At 46.1% G+C, this 18,069-nt stretch overlaps 1 protein-coding gene across 6 annotated transcripts in view; it reads right to left on the bottom strand.

Moving 5' to 3' along the window:
• The window catches only part of FRY (FRY microtubule binding protein), a 524,498-nt gene that overhangs the window by 385,043 nt on the left and 121,386 nt on the right, over nucleotides 1-18,069 (bottom strand). For 3 of the 6 annotated variants that reach the window (XM_049853221.1, XM_049853222.1, XM_049853223.1), the window contains exon 1: nucleotides 13,365-13,948. The exons of 1 other annotated variant lie outside the window; for it this stretch is intronic. In XM_049853221.1, coding sequence (XP_049709178.1) covers nucleotides 13,365-13,569 — 205 coding nt within the window. In that variant the 5' untranslated portion in view covers nucleotides 13,570-13,948. Of the gene's footprint in view, nucleotides 1-13,364; nucleotides 13,949-18,069 lie in introns of those variants that run through there. 2 more of the 6 variants (XM_049853229.1, XM_049853230.1) reach the window with 2 other exon arrangements.

The raw sequence follows: 18,069 nt of genomic DNA, 5'->3' as shown, positions 1-18,069 counted from the left end.
GCTGCCAGGTTGATCCTGACTCATGGTGACCCCATATGTGTCAGAGTAGAACTGGGCGCCATAGGGTTTTCTTTGTTTTTTAAGTTTTAGTTTGTTGAATACATATACAGCTAAACACTGTCACACCTAGGAAATCCTATGGGACAATTCCACCCTGTCCTGTAGAGTCGCTGTGATTTGGAATCGACTTGATGGCACACAACAACAAACACACACCAATTCAACAGTTTCTACATGTACAATTCAGTGACACCGATTACATTCTTCAAGTTGTACAACCATTCTCACCCTCCTTTTCTGAGTTGTTCCTCTTCTGTTATCATAAGAAGAGCCCTGGTGCAGTGGTTATGTGCTCGGCTACTAACCGAAAGGTCGCAGTTTGAATCCACCAGCTGCTCCACAGGAAAAAGATGTGGCAGTCTGCCTTCGTAAAGATTGCCGCCTTGGAGACCTTGTGGGGCAGCTCTACTTTATCTTTTAGGGTTGCTATGAGTTGGAATCAATTCAACAGCAACAGATTTGGCTTATTTGGATTTTATTATCATAAACTCACTTATCCTAGCTTCCTGTCTAAACTTTCAAGTTGCTGTAGTCAGTTTGATCCCATATAGATAATTCTTTCAAACAGCCCAATGCTTAAGGCAGACATTGTTTACTAATTAAGCTAACCTATTGTTGGAAACCCTGGTGGCGTTGTGGTCAAGAGCTAGGGCTGCTAACCAAAAGCTCAGCAGTTCAAATCCACCAGGTGCTCCTTGGGAACCCTATGGGGCAGTTCTACGCCGTCCTCTAGGGTCACTATGAGTCGGAATCAGCTCGATGGCAGCGGGTTATTGTTTGGTTAAGGAGCCCTGGTAGTACAATGGTTAAGTACTCGGCTGCTAGCCAAAAGGTTGGTGGTTCGAACCCACAGGCCACTCCACAGGAGAAAGATGTGGCAGTCTGCTTCTGTGAAGATTACAGCCTTGGCAACCCCATGAGGCAGTCCTACTCTGTTCTATAGGGTCACTCTGAGTAGGAATCAACTCAGTGGCAATGGGTTTTGGTTTAAAGAAGACTCCAGGGGATATTTTTAGTTTAAGGCTTAAGGTTTAAAGATTGTCTCAGGGCAATGGTTTCAGGGGTTCATCTAGCCTCAATGGCTCCAGAATGTCTGAATTCCATGGGAAATTTGTCATTCTGTTCAGCATTTTTTTCCATTTTGAGCAGGTTTCTTTTGTAGAACCTTTGGGCACCGTCCAGTTCTCCTGGTCTCATGGCAAAGGAGGCAGTTGTTCACGGAGGCCATTAGCCTCACATCTCATTTCTTCCTCCTATCCCTGACTCTCCTCCTTCTTCTGTTGCTCCAGGCGAATGGAGACCAATTGCACCTTGGACGGCCACTTGCAGTCCATAGGGTTTTCAGTGGCTGATTTTTCAGAAGTAGGTCACCAGGAGTTTCCTTCAAGCACCTCTGGGTGGATGCAAACTTCCAACCATTCATTAGTAGTCGAGCTTGTTAACCATTGTACCACCTAGGGACTCCTGGCCCCAACCTGGATTTACTAAATCAAATCTCCAGGGACAATGCCTATGGCTTCAGAAAAAATCTTCTCCAATAAGTTAGATTTGCATACTTGTTTAAAAAGTATTCCCCAAAGCTAATAAATTGATATTCTCTTAGCTATGGAGGAGTCTGGAGATCTTCTCAAAAGACTGGAAGCTCTTCCTCAGCTTGACCTTGAGGAAGGACATTCCATTTATGACCCTTGTCCACTCAACTGTTTTAAGAAGGCAGAGAAGAGGCACAGACTACAAAATGTAAACAAACCCCCAACAAAGAAAACTTGATGAAGAGGACTAGTAAGGCCCTCTGGGGCTTTCCTGCAGGGAAATGCTTCATTGCCAGTTGGGTCTTCTGTGCCTGATGATACAGAATCAGCAGTTGTCATTAGCTGGTGCAAGATGGATACTAAGTATTGGTGTCAGAGAGGTGTGGACACCCAATTCAACACACCCTTCTCTGCTAGTAGAACATTAGATAGAAAAAACAGGTTACTGTGTATCAATGTCCTAACCTGTACATGTTTTGCACCCAACAGACATGTAACAATGGAGCTCTGGTGTTGCAATGGTTAATTAAGCGCTTGACTACCAGCCAAAAGGTGGGTGTTGGAGCCCATCCAGTGGCTCTGCAGGAGGAAGACCTGGCGATCTGCTCCCGTAAAGATAACAGCCTAGAGACAGAGATCGGACTGGACAGTGGGTTGGAGAGGGAGGCCGGTGAGGAGTGAGCTTCCTGGATCAGGGGGACACTTGAGACTATGTTGGCATCTCCTGCCTGGAGGAGAGATGACAGGGTAGGGGGGTGGTTAGAAGCTGGGGAAATGGACACGAAAAGAGAGAGTGGAGGGAGGGAGCAGGTCCCATTAGGGGGAGAGTAATTAGGAGTGTGTAGCAAGGTGTATATGTTTTTGTGTGAGAGACTGACTTGATTTGTAAACTTTAACTTAAAGCACAATAAAAGTTTAAAAAAAGATAACAGCCTAGAAAACCCTACAGGGAAGTTCTACTCTGTCAAATAGGGTCACTATGAGTGGGAAAACTACTCAACAGCAGACGTTCAACAAGAACAACAGACATTCAACAACGTATTTTAGACCTCTGTTGAACAGATGTTATTCTTCTAGCATATATCATCCATTTAATCTTGGGCACTGATTTCAACACTTAACCTCTAAAACAAGTGTTTCTTCAAATCATATCTTTCTTGCCCAGAAAAACCAACTGCTGAAAAATGCCACCCGGTACTGATTACTCCATTAAGATGACTTTGGTTTCTCTTAAGTATCCGGGTGGAGGGAAGGGCGTTATTTGATAGCTGAGGAGGCACCCTCCGTGGATCTAATCTAATGGCAAAGGGAAAGGGCACACCATCTTTGTGGTTCCACCACCTGTGTGCCTGGAACAACCAGGATGTTCAAAGGTATATCTGGCAATCTGTCGTTCAGCACAAAAGGATTAAGTCACGTCACATTTAAGGTGGGACAGTTTTAGCCTCATGCCTGGAAAATACCCTGACCACCCTGTAATGGGCACTGAAAAATGAGTACACATCAATCTTGCTTCTGAATCCCCTATTCCCAAACCCATATTTTTCTAGATTATATAGAAAAATGGAGGTATGCTAATTGCATTTTTAAGGTAGGGATCCTTTAGGGAGCTACTTTTCCTGAATTATTTGAAGACAAAATTGTCCTGGCATGGCCATTTCTTACGTAACTGAGTACCTGATGTCATTTCTGCTCTCCCCCAACAAACATATACCTGATGTCATTTCTGCTCTCCCCCAACAAACATTTTTTAAAACTACATTATTCAAAAACCAGCCCTACTGGACTGGTGGAGACTGGAGGACTCCCCAAGACTGCTTCCCAGAGACAGTCCTCAAACCTTGAACTCACACTAGCCCCTGTGGTCACCTTGTAGCTAAATAACAAGCTGGCTCACAAAATAAAGAATATCACCCGTGAATGCTGTGCTCCTTTAAAAAAATCACCTGTGAGAGACCAAACGGTCAACAATTAATGTCAAACAAAGATGAGAACGTAAGGGGGCGGGGAAACTAGATTAAACGGAAATGGAACAACCAGAATGGAAATAACTAGAATGCTCACGCGTTGTGAGGAATGGACCAATGTCATGGAACAATTTATGTAAAAATTGTTGAATAGGAACCTAAACTTCTGTGTAAACCTTCACCAGAAACACAATAAAATATTAAAAAAAAAAAAAAACCTACATCATTTATGCAAAAAATCACAACTGCTTAAGAAGCGCCACTGAAATACATTGAGTAAATACAAAATTAAAATCAGTTGCCGTCAAGTCGACTCCAGCTCACGGTGACTCCATGCGTGTCACAGCTCACGGTGACTCCATGCGTGTCACAGCAGAAACGTGCTCCGTGGGATTTCGACTCCAGCTCACGGTGACTCCATGCGTGTCACAGCAGAAACGTGCTCCGTGGGATTTCGGTTCCAGCTCACGGTGACTCCATGCGTGTCACAGCAGAAACGTGCTCCGTGGGATTTCGGTTCCAGCTCACGGTGACTCCATGCGTGTCACAGCAGAAACATGCTCCGTGGGATTTCAACTCCAGCTCACGGTGACTCCATGCGTGTCACAGCAGAAACGTGTTCCGTAGGATTTCGGTTCCAGCTCACGGTGACTCCATGCGTGTCACAGCAGAAACGTGCTCCGTGGGATTTCGGTTCCAGCTCACGGTGACTCCATGTGTGTCACAGCAGAAACATGCTCCGTGGGATTTCGACTCCAGCTCACGGTGACTCCATGTGTGTCACAGCAGAAACGTGCTCCGTGGGATTTTGACTCCAGCTCACGGTGACTCCATGCATGTCACAGCAGAAACGTGCTCCGTGGGATTTCGACTCCAGCTCATGGTGACTCCATGCGTGTCACAGCAGAAACGTGCTCTGTGGGATTTCGACTCCAGCTCACGGTGACTCCATGTGTGTCACAGCAGAAACGTGCTCCATGGGATTTCGGTTCCAGCTCACGGTGACTCCATGCGTGTCACAGCAGAAACGTGCTCCGTGGGATTTCGGTTCCAGCTCACGGTGACTCCATGCGTGTCACAGCAGAAACGTGCTCCGTGGGATTTCGACTCCAGCTCACGGTGACTCCATGCATGTCACAGCAGAAACGTGCTCCGTGGGATTTCGACTCCAGCTCACGGTGACTCCATGCGTGTCACAGCAGAAACGTGCTCTGTGGGATTTCGACTCCAGCTCACGGTGACTCCATGCGTGTCACAGCAGAAACGTGCTCCGTGGGATTTCCAATGGCAGATTTTTCGGAAGCAGATTGCCAGGACTTTCTTCTGAGGTGCCTCAAGGTGGACTCAAACCTCAAATATTCCAGTTAGCAGCTGACTGCGTTAATCGTTTCCACGAGGCTGGGACTCCAAGTATAAAATCACAGGGGTGTAAAACTATGTAATATTTTCACAGTCTAGATGTGAATGCCAAAGTAGAACATCATTTAAGAATGGGAAAGAAAAAGCACGTGGGATCTCTCAAATCTGTAAAGTCATACATTTGCTACAGATCACCAAATGAAAATGAACTGTTTTTAGGTCAGAAGTGTTTAAGCCACTTCTTAATATACTTATAAGGTAAGTCCTGAATTCAGGCTTTAAATAGACCAAATCTGGCAAAAATATTAAACACAGCAAGGCTGTAAGTTATTAAATACAGTCACTGATGTTTCTAATACAGTAAAACTTGCAAAAGCCGGAAACTGTGCAAGGCGGAAACCTGTCAGAGAAGGAAAACTCAAATATTTTCCACTAAAACGAGCGACAGAAAAGCGGTAAGACGGCACCTTGTCAGAGGCGGAAAACTTAGGAGACCCAGAAAAACAGGGCAGGCCCGTCGAGTTCCAGCTCTCACAGGTCTCACTGTACAAGCCCATTTTCTGAGGCTTTCCATGACAATACTTTCAAGGTTAGTAGTTCCCTTTGAGAAAACATATATTTATATTATAAAGAAGAGTTTTCATGTCATCCTTTTTTATGAGAACACTAAAATTAATAAGTCTATTAGTCGTGTCTCATTATGCTGAGTTTGTATTAGCGGAGGGCCTGCTTAGCAACTTTGGGTAACTTTTCAACTATGTAAGTTTACAAAAGTGTTACGACTGCCCCCCCATTCCTTAAAAGAAAATATGCTAACTATGAAAAACAAAATCTTTAATACCAGCAAAGCCACAGTCAGCCCTTGTTGTATGTCATTTCGCAGTCATGCAGTATCTGGTTTGAGCTTAACACCAGCCTGTGAAACTGGGGTCTCCATGTCCATTTCACAGGTGAAGAGACGCGATCTGAGAGGCCAAGTGACTTGTCCTAGGTTATGTATTTAGTACAATGGGACATCAGGACTTGAACCCAGTTGTGAAGAAGGTATTTACTTTGTGCATTTCATGGGCTGAAATCCTTTCATGAGAAGACAGGTTCAAACTCTTGCCCTCAAGTATCTCCATTTGCCTTGGCCTCTGACCATGGTCTGCTCTGAAGATGGCTGCTGAAGGAAGCTATAGGACCAGATGAAGAGGGGTGCTGCTTCTCGCACATCTTCCACTCTGCCTGCCTGTTTCAATGCTACTTAAGCACCTACCACATGCAAAACCCTGTGGTGGCTGTTGTGTGGAACACTAAGGTGTTTGAGACGTGGTTCCTGTCATCACCAAATGTAACCATCGAACTCAACATGATGGAAAACAATCCCAGGAAGCACTCTTTTTTAAAGCACGTGTTGATGGAGGCCCTAGTCAAGTTCTCCACATCCCTTAAGGCACCTCGGAGATGTCATCAATGCACTAAGCTGCAGGGTTCTGGAATGACACATCTCTTAAGCAGGGAACATAATAACTGAGGAGGCATGTCTAATAACAGAGTGTCTTCTGAGGAGCCTGTGAGAGGCATGTCTCAGGGGGGAACCAAACCCCTGTGCCCATCCTCACCATCTCCTTGACGTGGCCCATCACCCATAGGGAGGTCAGATGGCATCAGGCTGCCATTGGTCTTACCATCACCCTATGTTCCCAATAAAAACCTCCAGGCAGTAATCAATGTCACTGAACTGTACATGTAGAAACTGTTCAATTGGTATATGCTTCATGTGTATCTTTTCAACACAAAAAAGTAAATAAAATATATTAAAAAAAAAAAAAGCTCTACATGCAGCCAGGAAGAAAATTAAGCAATATGTTCAAAAGTCTGTTTGATTATAAAAAAACAACCTGAGTTTAAATAACATTTTTTTTACAGTATGAATTTTGGAAAAAAAAAAAAAAGAAATCTGAGTTAAAAACGAGGAAGTAGTTAGCCTACACGCCAGAGTGTCTGAGTCTGAATCTGGGCCAGAGTCCCCACTCTGGCCCTAAGCCGCCCTCACCCTGTCTCATCCTCTGACTAAGCAACCAGGAAGGGTGCGTGTCTGCCCTCTGAGTCTGGGCCAGGGTCCCCACTCCTCTGGCCCTAAGCTGCCCTCACCCTGTCTCATCCTCTGACTAAGCTACGAGGAAGTGCACAGAACTGCCTGTTTCCTCCAAGCAGGTGGCTCCTTGCTTTTCACAACAGAGGACTGTAAAATCAGGAGGGTATTTAAAGCACTAGCTGGTTATACACACCTACTTATTTGCTTAAGAATGTTGAAGCAAGAACCCCTGACACCCGAGCCTCTCTTTCTTCCGGGTGTTGGATGAGAGAAGCCCAGTGGTTAAGAGCTTGGCTGCGAACCAAAAGGTCGGCAGTTTGAATCCACCAGCTGCTCCTTGGAAACCCTACAGAGCAGTTCTACCCTGTCTTACAGGGTTGCCGTTAGTCAGAATCGCCTCGACACCAGCAGGTTTGGTTAGTTTTTTCGTAGGATGAGAGACTAGGTGTCATCCTGCCCATCCAGGGGCTGTGGTGTGTCGGGGCATGTAGGCCTCCACCCTCTGCTTTCTAGGACTGAGCTGAGCCCCAGATGCAGAAGCTGGAGTTCTTACATGAGGAGTTCAGAAACCAGGCTGCCCATTGCCACAGAGACCTAGACTCTCAACACTTGGACGAGGGAGCCCCAAGACTGGACACTCAGACAAGGAACCCACAGTCACATTCAATTGTGGAAGCGTCTGCATGGATTACTACGGGGAGGAGAAAAAAACGTTAGTTTCTGACATTTTTATGTAAATATGATTTCAAAACATAGTGGTGTTCTTTTTAAGATTCACTGCTTTGAGTATGATGGTCATCCATTCCCTTTTTTCAAGAGTATTTATTGAGCTGTACAATAGGCAATGGGCAGTCACAGAAAGAATACAGAAAGAATGCGCAGTCACAGAAGGAAAAGCGAGGACGGCAAGACTTCAGCTCACTTACTTTGGACATGATATCAGGAAAGACCAAGCTCTACGAAAGGACAGCATGATTGGTAAAGTAGAGGGTCAGTGAAAGCAAGGGAAACCCTCAGTGAGAAGGACCGATACAAAAGCCAAACAATGGACTCAAATGCGGCAACCATCATGAAGATGGCGCAGGATTGGGCAACGCGTCATTCTGTTACACGTAAGGTCGCCATGAGTGGAGCTGGCTGGATGGCAACTAACCACAACAATAATATGCAAGGTCCACTGTTAGGAAAATTCTTTTCCATCAACCTAGACCAGAAACTGTCTCCTTTTTTGCACCATTCCCAAGGTCTAAAACAGTCTCTGGCATATAGCAGCATCCTAACACGTTTTTCAATGAATGAATGAAGCAGTGAATGAATCTGTGGAATGACAGCACACGGAGGTAAGTGAGACCTGCATTTTCCCCCCACCAGGAGTTCATGTCATGACGAAAGTCAGTATAAAGAACTTCCCCTTTGACAGTCTCTTGTTGGGTGCTCTCGAGTCGATTGACTCATAGCGACTCCACAGGACAGAGCAGAACTGCCCCACAGGGTTTCCCAGGCTGTAATCCTTACATAAACAGATTGCCAGGCCTTTTCTCCCAGAGAGCAGCTGGGTGGGTTCAAATCACCAGGCTTTTTGTTAGCAACTGACCGCTTAACTGTAGCACCACCAGGGCTCCTGTAATAATGTCTAGTTGACCAAATGACAAGAAGGAGTCCCTGGGTGGTGCAAACGGTTAACACATTCAGCTGATAACTGAAAGGGTAGAAGTTTGAGTGCACCCAGACATGCCTCAAAAGAAAGGTCCAGAGCCACCTGCCTCGGGATCTACTGAAAAACCAGCCACTGAAAATCCCACGGAGCACGGTTCTACTCTGACACACATGGGGTATCACGAGTCGGAATCAGCTCGACGGCAACTGGTGACTGGTGTAAGAGGTCAGAGGAAGAAGACTGGGTGATTGCAGAAGATGGAAGACTAACTGGGCCTTGGCCCCAAAAGAAGAATGGAACAAAGGGCAGAGTGGGGTGTGTGTGTGTGTGTGTGTGTGTGTGCATGCGTGTGTACGCGCTGGGAAGCAGGAAGAATGGCGTGAACCAAGTCTGCAAGAAGGCAGAATACAAAGGAGGCATGCCAAGGGTTAATTTTATTTAGTGCAATTTGAATCAACTGAATAAATATTTAATGAGTGCACACTAGGTGCCAGGCATTGTGATAAGTACTAGCATAGAGTGGTAAACAAGGCTGATACATTCCGGGGCTTACTGGCTAGTAGGTGATTCAGACAGGTAAACAGGCAATCACAACATGGTGTGATAAGTGTTGTGACAGGCAAAATCCAGGTGTTATGGAATAGACTCATCCCAGATATGAGGGTCTGGGAAAACTGGAAGACGGGATGCCAAGCTGACACCTGAAGCCAGGGTAGGAATTAGCTAGGCGAAGCTGTGGTGGCACCACACCCGTGAGCAGAGTGGGGGGATGGGCCAGGACATCTGAAGTCCGAGGGCCTTGTTGGGATGCAGGAATGAGTGGAAAGAGATGAGCTGGGACAGAAGCCATGAGCAGACCATTTGTCCCTTGTTCTTCACATTAAGGAGTTTAGACTTTATTTGAAGAGCAGCAGTAGGGGCTGAAGAATTTAAGCAAGGGAATGAAACAAACAGACGTGCATTTTAGAAAGATAGCTATCTGCAGTGCGAGATGGTCCGCAGAAATGAGCGACAGGGACAGAAGACAACCTGAAGCTAGGTTCTTAAGGTCTATGCTTAACGGAGTGCAAGAACTGAACGACTACTTTGCACGTGAACAAATGAACGAATCAGTCAACCAGGGCAAGGCTGAAAATATGAGACTGGGGGTGGAGGATTTGGGAAAATTTGTGTGTGTTTGGAAGGGTCCCTGTGGAAGCTGGCTGCCACCGACATGCCCCCAAGGCTTGAACTTCATCAGCCAGAGGATAAGAGCTGACAACGTGGCATGGCATCACAGAGGGGGTGCAGCTTCCACGTTGGAGTCACCAGACTAAGCCTGAGGCCCGGTTTGAGCGTTTATTAATTTTAAGACGTCCTTTCCTTTCTCTGTCCCTCAGCTCCTGCATCTATTATAACTGCTCTTTACCTGCAACTACACAGCAGCATAACACGTGAAGGATTACCATGACCTGGGCACATTTCTGTTTTCAGGCGGTCCTGAGGAGCTGTGGTGGGATTTGTAACCCACAAGCCGTCCACTGTAAGAAGAAGCCAGCGCCATCTGCACAGTGGTGGAGTTGTGGTTTAGTTTGAAGGGAATTTAGAAAACCAAGCTGCAGTATTTTTCAGATTTTGGGCAGATTAGCTTCTAACTCCTTTCTATGGAAGACCCTGGAGTAAAGAGGCAAAGGGGCCGGGGGAGGGGCGGGAAGAATCATCTCCTCACAGCTGTCCTCAAGGAGAGGAATGGGAGCAGAAGCAAATGACAAACAAATGACGAAGGCCACAGGGTTCAGTGAGATGGCTCGACAGACACATGTAGCCACTGAGGGACATGGTATACACTAGAACACCACCCGCACAAAAAAAATACCAAACCCACTGCCACCGAGTCGATTTCAACTCACACTGACCCCATAGGACAGAGTAGAACTGCCCTATAGGGTTTCCAAAGCTGTAAATCTTTACAGAAGCAGACAGCCACATCTTTCTCCCATGAATTGGCTGGTGGGTTCAATCTGCCAATCTTTCAGTTAGCAGCCGAGCACTTAACTGCTGTGACACCAGGGCTCCTTAGACTAGAACTCGGCTCTCCTACATTCACAACTCCATCCTGTCAAATTCATCATGATAACTCCAGATCTCAGAAAGGATAACTTGGGTAAGGTCAGAACTAAGAGGCTGTGGTTTTGTGGCTGCTCAACGGCACTGGGTTGGCTTTTTTTTTGTTTTTTTGGGCTAGGAGCCCAGAGACGGATGGCCTGGTAGAAAGAAGGCCAAGTGGAATCACGACTGCAGGTGGGGAGGTGTGTTCCTGGGGTTTGGTTGTAGATGGGACAAATGGTTTGCACACGACTACTAACCTAAAGGCTGGTGGTGGAAACCCACCCAGCAGCGACACAGAAGAAAAAGCTGGCAATCTGCTTCCATGAAGATCACAGCCAAGAAGGCCTTGTGGGCAGTTCTACTCTGTCACATGGGGTCGCCATGAGTCAGAAGTGACTCCATGGCAAAAGTTTGGTTTTGAGTCCACATGTTAAACCACAGAATTAAGGAAGAGAAGAAAAAGCAGAAGGTGCAGAGAACGACCTAGGAGAAGGTTCCGGAAGAAGTGCTGGTGAGGTGACTCAAGAGAAGGTGCTTCACAGCAGGCAGTTTCAGGAAAATAAGACAGGCCTAAGCCCTTGGCACCCTCAGGAGGCCACAGGGGGCAGGAGAGAGCACGCGCATTTCTTTAGACACTCCTGACACCTAAACACTCCTCTTTGCAGCGTTTTTCATGCCACTCCCTCCCCGTAACTCACACACTTACATACGCTCTGGCCTCCTAGGCTGGGCTCGCTTTTTCTCTACCGAAGCGTCCGACACCATGGCGACATCACTGAACCCAGAAGAATTTCAATAAAACAGCAGTTTCCTTAAGAAATGTGATTTTCAGCTTGTGGCTTTGAGCCGCCATATTTCTGTCTCATCTCCTTGCTGTTTCCTAAAGCAGCATAAAGGCTCCGCTGTCGTTGCCATACAGTCGATTCCAAGTGACGGCGACATCACGTGTGCAGAGTAGAGCTGCCCCGTAGGGTTTTCAGGGCTGTAACCTTTCAGACGCAGATCCCCAGGCCTGTCCTCGGAGGTGCTCCAGGTGGGTTCAAGCCACCAATTTTCAGCTGGTAGCCGAGCACTTGACCACTTGTGCCACCCGGGGAAGAAGAGACAGGGGAGGTAGAGGGAGTAAAATCAAAACTTTCAGGAGGACAGAAGTGCCCCCTCCTCACGCATTTCTGCTCTCACCTAACACGCCGACTTGGGGATTGTGTGGAATTGAATGAAAACAACAACAAGACAGAGAAGCAACTGCTCACTTCCTTAGCTCCGAACAGCAGACTGGCTTGGATGGGAAACAGCCCTGGAAAAAACTGTGCCTGTTCCACTTACCAGCAATCTCTTCATCAGTAAAATGAAAACAGTAATAGAAAAACCAGCCACTGAAAACCCTGTGGAGCCCAGTTCTGCTCTGACACACCTGGGGTGTCCAGGAGTCAGAGTCGATGGGAATTGATGTGTACAGGTTCACCTGAGCATCAAATAAGACAGAACATGTCAAGGATTTAGCATAGTCTCCCGAACACACTAAATGCTCAGTGTTGTTGTTGTGGGGTGCTGTCGAGTCAGAGCGATCCCATGTAACCGAGCAGAACTGCTCCATGGGGTTTTCAAGGCTATGACCTTCTGGAAGCAGATTGCCAGGCTTGTCTGGGTGAGTTCAAACCACCAACCTTTCAGCTCATCAATGAGCGCTTAACTGTGTGCACCACCAGAGGCTCCTAAAGCCGTATAAAGGGTCAACTGCTAGAGGGACCAAAATAATTTTTATGAAGTGAATCTGGACTGAACTATCTCTTCCTTTTATGTGGTCACAGATTTAACACTCAGGAGTGGGGTCTAATGTGTCCTCCCTAAAGAAGAGTCCCAATCAGTCACTACAACCAAAAAGGTTATTTCCAGCGATTTCTGGAAATTAGAATGCAAACAGTATCGAAACCAAGTTGACTAAGTAATTCGTATTCTCCCATGACCACGAAGATGCCTCAGTTTGGGTTCACTGTCAAAGGTATCTGACGTGATGTACTCATCTGTAAGATCATACAGGAACACCTAAGGCAGACCCAGAGTCCCTTGATCAAGACTGAAATCTGGGCGTCTCCTGGGCTCCCATACATGTCAGCGTCCAGATTGTTTAATCACGCTCTTTACTACAAATGGTTTTAGGCTCTGATGCAAGGCAGGAATTTGAAGCACGCATTCGAGTATTTAATGGTGTTAATTTCTGGTGCATACACACTGGCTTCACTCCACGACCCGATCATCTTGCAAAATAAAGAAAAATGAGCCAGAGAAAGAAATGCCATGTGGGATTCTTCAGGGTTGCAAGCAAAGCCATTCCTCAGTCCTGCTGATGCTGACCATGAATGAAACAGCCACTTACAGAGCCTTAAAGATCTGACAGCAAACAGAGAAAATAAAAGGAAGAAGGAGGATGCTGTCCCATCAAAGATTTGTTTCCATTTCTACATTCCAACATGTCTATTTGGCTACCGAAGGCTCTCAAACACGTCCCAAGTTAATTTTCAGTGGGACAGACCTGATCATAACAAATGAAATACACTTCTTGTTTTGTTTTTTTTTTTTAATTTTTTTAACTGGCAGGCATAAACTTAAAGTGTTCCTACCTGGAAATATGGATGGTCTTTTTTTCGGACGCCTCAGGTGAACCGGCTCCAAATTCTTAATGTTCCTTTGAAGCCTCCCTCGAGTGTCATTTCCTACGAGTAGTTCAGGTGGCAGACTGCTCCGTCTTGATGACTTGTACTCATTTTGCGACGAACTGAGTTTGTTCTTCGTTCTGGAATATACATTGCTGTCGTCAACTGCCATGATAGAAGATTCATTTGAGGCTCGTAACTCAAGTTAGAGGAGCCCAACCCCACAGCAGCGCCCGCCACCACTGCCGCCCCAGACTGGGACTTTCTGGGGCTTGGCCCTGCAGTTGTTGGGGAAGCTTAACAAGTTGATGGGCGTGGTCCTGAACAGGTGTAGAATTACCAAGTAGCCCCTCCTTCCCACAGTTAATAATACAGGAGAGGAGAGATCCAAAAAATCATTAAGTTCAGAAGATTTTGGAACAGTTGTGGCACGGTGGCCCACGTTTGTGCAGACAGGAAGAGAGGTGGGTAATGGCTCCTGCACCGAATTCCGGTTTTAATGGTGCAGTGCCATAAAGCAAACACAACCGGCTATTTAAGGATGAATGCCTATGCAAACGGCGAGTCTAATTTTTCTCACTCTTACAGGCTTTAGACAGTTTTCAGGAAACGCTGCTCCGTCCCTCAGACCTTGTGTTTCAAAGGCCATACACAGAACATCCTACTTTATTAAATTTCTGATGTGGCAGGCAGCCAACTAGACATTGGGTGGTGGCCGGGGATGGTCAGGAAGGAGCCCATTGTCAGCGGGTATCCAGCAGCATGCCAGGAACCCCAGCCGTGTCTCGCCCCACCCTTCCATCCTGTGCTTTACCTGGCAGAAGGCTGCTCTGAAGCTTTAGGCTGTGTGCTCAAGCCAGAGGTCTAGCAAACAAGCCTGGGCCAGAGAAGCAATGAGAGCCTCACTCAACAAATAAAGTAAATGTTGTTCTCCTGGCAGGGAGTCTGCCTTGCTTTCAACTGAAATGGCCAAGTGGTCTGGTGGTCCGAGGAAAACAAGCATTTCCTCAATAAAGATTCCTGCTTGACCTGTCACAGGTTTTCTTTCCTTCTCTTCCGGATGTTGCATGTTTGCCCCTTGCTCTCTTTACGTGGGAATGCTACGCACCCTTTTCTCCAGCTGACCATGCAGAGAACATGACTATAATTTATGCTCTCCAGCCATCCTCCAAGGGGCCCTGGGGATGCAATGGTTAAGCACTCGAAAGGCTGGCGGTTCAAACCCACCAGTGGCTCTGAAGAAAGACATGGCAATCTGTTCCCTTAAAGGTTACAGCCTAGGAAACCCTATGGGGCAGTTCTACCCTGTCATATGGGATCTCCGTGAGTCAAACCCAACTTGATGGCACCCAACAACAGCAGCCATCCCCCAGGGGTGTGCTCATTGCATTGCCAGCGCACTCTCCTTCATGTACACACACACACGCATACACTCACACAATGTATCACATGTGCACACATACACACATGTGTACACACATGCACAAGCACACACATGCACGGTGCACAGGCACACACATGCACACATGCATGGGGTGCACATCCAGATGCATACACACGCACACATGCATCACATATGCACACACACATACACATGTGTGCACATGCACATATGCCTACACATATGCACACACATGCAGGCATATGCCCACACACACACATGCACACACACACATATGCACACACACACATGCAGGCATATGCCTACACACACGCACACACATGCAGGCACATGCCCACACACACACACACACACACAATGCAGGCATATGCCTACACACGCACACACACATGCAGGCATATGCCTACACACACATGCACACATGCAGGCACATGCCTACACACATGCACACATGCAGGCACATGCCTACACACACACGCACACAATGCACGCACATGCCTACACACGCACACACACATGCAGGCATATGCCTGCACACACACACGCACACACACATGCAGGCATACACCTATACACACGCACACACATGCCAGCATATGCCTATACACACACACACACACATGCAGGCATATGCCGATACACACACACATGCACACACACATGCACACATATGCCTACACACACAAACGCATGCACATGCAGGCATACGCCCACACACACACATACAGGCATATGCCTACACACACACACACGCAGGCATACGCCTACACACACGCACACACACATGCAGGCATATGCCTACACATGCACACACATACATGCACACACACATGCAGGCATATGCCTACACACACACATGCAGGCATATGCCTACACACACACGCAGGCATATGCCTACACACACGCACACACATGCAGGCATATGCCTATACACACACACATGCACACACACATGCAGGCATATGCCCACACATGCACACACACATGCAGGCATACACCTACACACACGCACACACACATGCAGGCATATGCCTACACACACACATGCAGGCATATGTCTACACACACGCACACACATGCAGGCATATGCCTATACACACACATGCACACACACACGCAGGCATATGCCTACACACACACATGCAGGCATATGCCCACACACGCACACACACATGCAGGCATATGCCCCCACACACACACACATGCAGGCATACACCTACACACACGCACACACACATGCAGGCATATGCCTACACACGCACACACATACATGCACACACACATGCAGGCATATGCCTAAACACACACACGTAGGCATATGCCTACACACACACACGCACGCACACACACACGCACACACATGCACACACACACGCACAGCTCTCTTTTGTTCTGTCTCATATCACCATGAGTCAGAAGATAAGACCTGCCTTTTCTCTCCCCAGTGCCTGGAATCAGCAGATACATAAAATTATAGAGGACTTAGGTGTGGTTTCAGAAATCACCGTTTATTTTGGTGTCCTGGATACCAAGCGGACACACGACCAGGCTAATAGAACTTTCTCAGGTATTCTCTTTATTCCCTTTTGGCCATCAAATCTTCAAACGACAACAGATTTTCTAGAGAAAAAAGCATTTTTTTGACAAGGGTATCCAGATTAGAGTTCCCAGATAAAACAGGGCACTGGATTAAGTCTGACTTTCGGATAAAAAAAAATTTTTTTTAATTTAGTATAAATATGTGCCACGTAATGATGATTTTTCTTGTACTTTTAATTGCTAAATCTGGCAATCCTGGTGCTGTTGTGTGCCATCGAGCCACTTTGGACTCCTAGCAACTCCATGTGACAGAGAGCTGCCCCATAGGGTTTCCTAGATTGTAATCTTTATGGGAGCAGCTCACCTGGGCTTGCTCCTTCGGAGACACTGGGTGGGTTGAACTGCCAGCCTTTCAGTTAGCAGTCAAACCCTTAACCATTGTGCCACCAGGGCTCCTTAACCGGACTGCTAGTAGACCTTTAAAATCCTTGGAATGAAAGTAAAGCAGGAGAATTCTAATTTTTGCCAGTGTCTATCAGAAAGTAATTGTTTTAATAATAAAGTAGCATGTTGAGGGCTTTTCATCTTAAAATACATTTAAAAAAAAAGCATTTTTATATTTTCCTGAGATTTAAATTATAATTAGGGGAAAAAAAAAAAACTCTCCCTTTTTGTGAGTTGCCCTTAATCCTCTGAAGCTCTAAACATTAAACCATGTAAGAGGGGTTGGAGGGGTTCCTGATACGTCTAATTTGTTCTCTCTCCTGACCAGCTCACTCCCCGCTCTTTTTTAAAGGAATATAAACAGGCATGAATCTAGCTCATCTCATATATGCCTGTATGGAGAAACAACTTGGTTTTGCCATTGTTAAAATTCTGGGACAATGAAAACAAAAGACAATTTCTATTTATTCAACAGTGGTGTCAAAGCTGTGAACATGAAATCTTCCTTTCAAAAAGCTTTCTAATTGTCTGACAGCATAAATGCCAACCACCTCCAGAGAACAGCTTGGTTGGTCTAAATGAGATTCTAATGTTAAGTGAACTTTTTCCTCTTTATAGTAACAGTCAAGAATGGAATTTTGTTTTGTTTTTTCAGGCAGTCAAAAGAATAACGATATTAGGCTCTAGGCTAAGAAAAAAAGAGAACTCTCAAAAGACATATATCATAATTGAGTAATTTTGGCCATATAATTGGACATCTTCTATTCCTATATTTTTAATAAACGTTATGACTATATGAAGAAAAACACGTCATTAGGATGGAGGAAGACTCATTAACAACCTGCATATGCAGATGACACAACCTTGCTTGCTGAAATTGAAGAGGACTTGAAACATTTACAGATGAAGATCAAAGACCATGGCCTTCAGTACGGATTACACCTCAACATAAAGAAAACAAAAATCCTCACAACTGGACCAACAAGCAACATCATGATGAACAGAGAAAAGACTGAAGGATTTCATTTTACTTGGATCCACAATCAACACCCATGGAAGCAGCAGTCAAGAAATCAAATATGCATTGGGCAAATCTGCTGCAAAAGACCTCTTTAAAGTGTTAAAAAGCAAAGACATCTCCTCGAGTGCTAAGGTGGATCCGACCTAAACCGAGGTATTTTTGGTTGTCTCACACGCATGGGAAAGCTGGACAACAAATAAGGAAGACAGAAGAAGAACGCACACCTTTGAGTCACGGTGCCGGCAAGGAGTATTGACTGCACCACG

This window comes from Elephas maximus, chromosome 14 (assembly GCF_024166365.1).
Source record: "Elephas maximus indicus isolate mEleMax1 chromosome 14, mEleMax1 primary haplotype, whole genome shotgun sequence".
Taxonomy (NCBI): Eukaryota; Metazoa; Chordata; class Mammalia; order Proboscidea; family Elephantidae; genus Elephas; species Elephas maximus.
Note: the sequence above shows the minus strand (reverse complement) of the source record. Positions and strands in the feature narration are given on the sequence as shown.